At 58.6% G+C, this 2430-nt stretch overlaps 1 protein-coding gene across 1 annotated transcript in view; it reads right to left on the reverse strand.

Annotated features, from left to right (window-relative positions):
- Positions 1-297: 297 nt before the first annotated feature.
- LMAN2L (lectin, mannose-binding 2-like) overlaps positions 298-2430 on the reverse strand; it is a gene marked incomplete at its 5' end in the record, with an annotated part of 5367 nt that continues 3234 nt past the window's right edge. The window contains 2 exons of the mRNA XM_009709994.1: positions 298-440; positions 1098-1217. Of these exons, the coding sequence (XP_009708296.1) occupies positions 298-440; positions 1098-1217 (263 nt within the window). The remainder of the gene's footprint in view (positions 441-1097; positions 1218-2430) is intronic.

Here is a 2430-nt window from a genome sequence, read left to right on the forward strand (position 1 = left end):
TGTCCTCCTAAACAACTCACGAAGCAAAGCTCCTTTGGGGGACGGCAGCTCCATCCCCGCGGTGCTCGGCTCCCGGTCCCTCGCACACCACGCTGGGGATCCCCGCTCCCACGGGGAGCGGCGTAGGAGTTCTGGAGCTTGGTAAGAAACGGCGGCCATCCTCGCTGGGATTTTTGGGGGACACGAGGGTCCCTGCCGTGAGGGCCAGTCCATCACGCTCTGACCAGTCTGGGATGGGTGGGAGTCGAGATGTGGCTAGCAAGGCCTAGCACCAGGCCATCCCGGGGGGTTCCCAAGTCAATAGAAGTGTTTCCGGCTCTGCTCCTGCCACTTGTTGTAGACGATGACTCCAATGACAATGGCAAAAACGATGGCAACGAGGGAGAAAAAGACGATTAAGAAGAGAGCCAGGCCACTCATGGGCTCCAGCGGTGCCTCCACTGCGTGACAGAGGAAGAAAAACAGCCCATGAGCCCCCGGAGAGCCCAGTGCCCCAAAACCCAGCTGAGATTTGCAGGCACTTGGTGGGGTTTAACCGCCCCACACCGACACACCAGTAACCCCACGCACACCCTCCCAGGCTCGCAACACCTTCCCAAAGCTTTCGGGCCCAGCTCATCGTAAGAGCTGACAGCCGTGAGACCTCAGGGCACACAAAGGGGCTCGTGGATGTGTCCGCAGTGGGATTTCTGGAGGGGAGATGACACCAGTGAGATTCAAACCTCCGTGAACTTCCAGCAGACCAGCACCCCCCGTTTCGGCCATGGCACAACCAAAGCGGAGCGGACATGCTTCGCCCGGGAGGCTGGGGCCCTCCAGGAAGGAGCACGTCTCCGAAGGAGAGCACTGCTGCCCGCTACGCCCACGTCAAACGGAGGTGGGCTGTGACACCGGTTATGCTGCACAGCGGGCGAGAACAACCATCAGTGGGAGGTACAGGGCATGGACGTCCCGATTCCAGCTGGAGCTCAGCCGGTTTGCAGGTGAGGTGATGGGATTTCTGCTCTGCAAGCACCCCGGCTCCACGACCCTACAAGTCCCCCCAAATCCCTGCCGGTCCCACCTTCCCCGGTGTGAGGCCGGCAGCTCCTACTCACTTCCCGGCAGCTTCAGGTTGTCCACGACCGGCAGATACACCTCTCTGTCCCGCTTCTCCTCCTCCGGCGTCCGCTCCACTGTCAGTTGGTAAAGCTTCAGCGAAATGATGTCGTGGTTGTCTGGAAGCAGAGCAGAAACGCATCCTGAGGCGTCACAGATAAATATGGATCTGGTCAGGGATTCGAGTGCCACAGGCAGCACCGTGGGGTGTTATCAACTGGGGGCAAAGGTGTTGGCTCTCCCCTCCCAAGGGGGGAAAACTCACCTCCGCAGGGCAGGGTCTATGCCAGGCTGAGAGCTGCACCCAGCGCAGGGCCCTCTGCCAAAAGGAACTTTTAAGCTACTTAAACTGAAAAACTACAGCCCGAACCGGGAGATCATCTGACTCGAGATCACTCGGCCGCCCAAAGGGAACGTGTTAGCATCGGCCTCACATGGCCCTACTTCCTCTGCTCGTGATGGCGGAGTTATTAGTGGGACAAGGCGAGCGCTCCACGCCAGCCTGCCAGCTCCCCGGGCACTGGGCAGAGATCTGAGAGAGAAAAGGAACTTCTGTTGGAGCCAACAATGGGCCCAGATACCGGCCATCAATGTGCTTTTGTAGAGGCATAACTCAAAGCAGGCTTAAAACCTGCCGAAAGAGGCACGGCCTCGGGGCACCTCGGCCAGCACCGGGAGAGAATTGTTACGCTGAGGAAGGTGGAGGGCTTTAGCATTTTGCAAAACCCGATTCACATCAGCCCACATTGCACCACTGTTTCCAGGCGCTTCTGGCTGGTCCCTCCCTCAGCAATGGGCAGGTGATAGCTCTTGGGCTGTGAAATTCAAAGCGAAATACACCCAGGCGTGCCCCGGAGAAAGAGTCAGAGAGCAGGAGCAAGCACCGTGCCTTGGCTATAACGCCTGGGGCACATGCAGCGAAGGCAGTTCTTGCCAGCGCTGCCCTTGGGGCTAACCCAGGCACTCCGGGTTGTGGCCAGAGAGTACAGGAGGAGATTTCTTTAAGTGCTCATCCTGTTTTTACTCCTCCCAAGGCGCACGTTTTGGAGACAGACCCTCTGGCTGAGCCGGTATGGCCACTTCATTGCCATGTCATTGAGAGGCTGGCCGGGCCATGCCCCCGCAGGGAGCTCCACAAAAGTGGGAAGCGTTGCCTAGACAAAGCCCTCGGGGGAGCAATGCACCCAGACCGGGCTTTCAGTTCCTCAGGAGTTGCCGCAAGATAAAAAACAAGGCTCCTGCTCATATCTCAAGGGTGCTTAAAGCATCAAAAGGTCCTCATGTGCTTCTGTAAGCCCCACCAGGTACCGAGTTGCACCTCCAGACACCCGA

This window comes from Cariama cristata, unplaced genomic scaffold (genome assembly GCF_000690535.1).
Source record: "Cariama cristata isolate BGI_N322 unplaced genomic scaffold, ASM69053v1 scaffold28801, whole genome shotgun sequence".
In the NCBI taxonomy this organism is placed as follows: domain Eukaryota; kingdom Metazoa; phylum Chordata; class Aves; order Cariamiformes; family Cariamidae; genus Cariama; species Cariama cristata.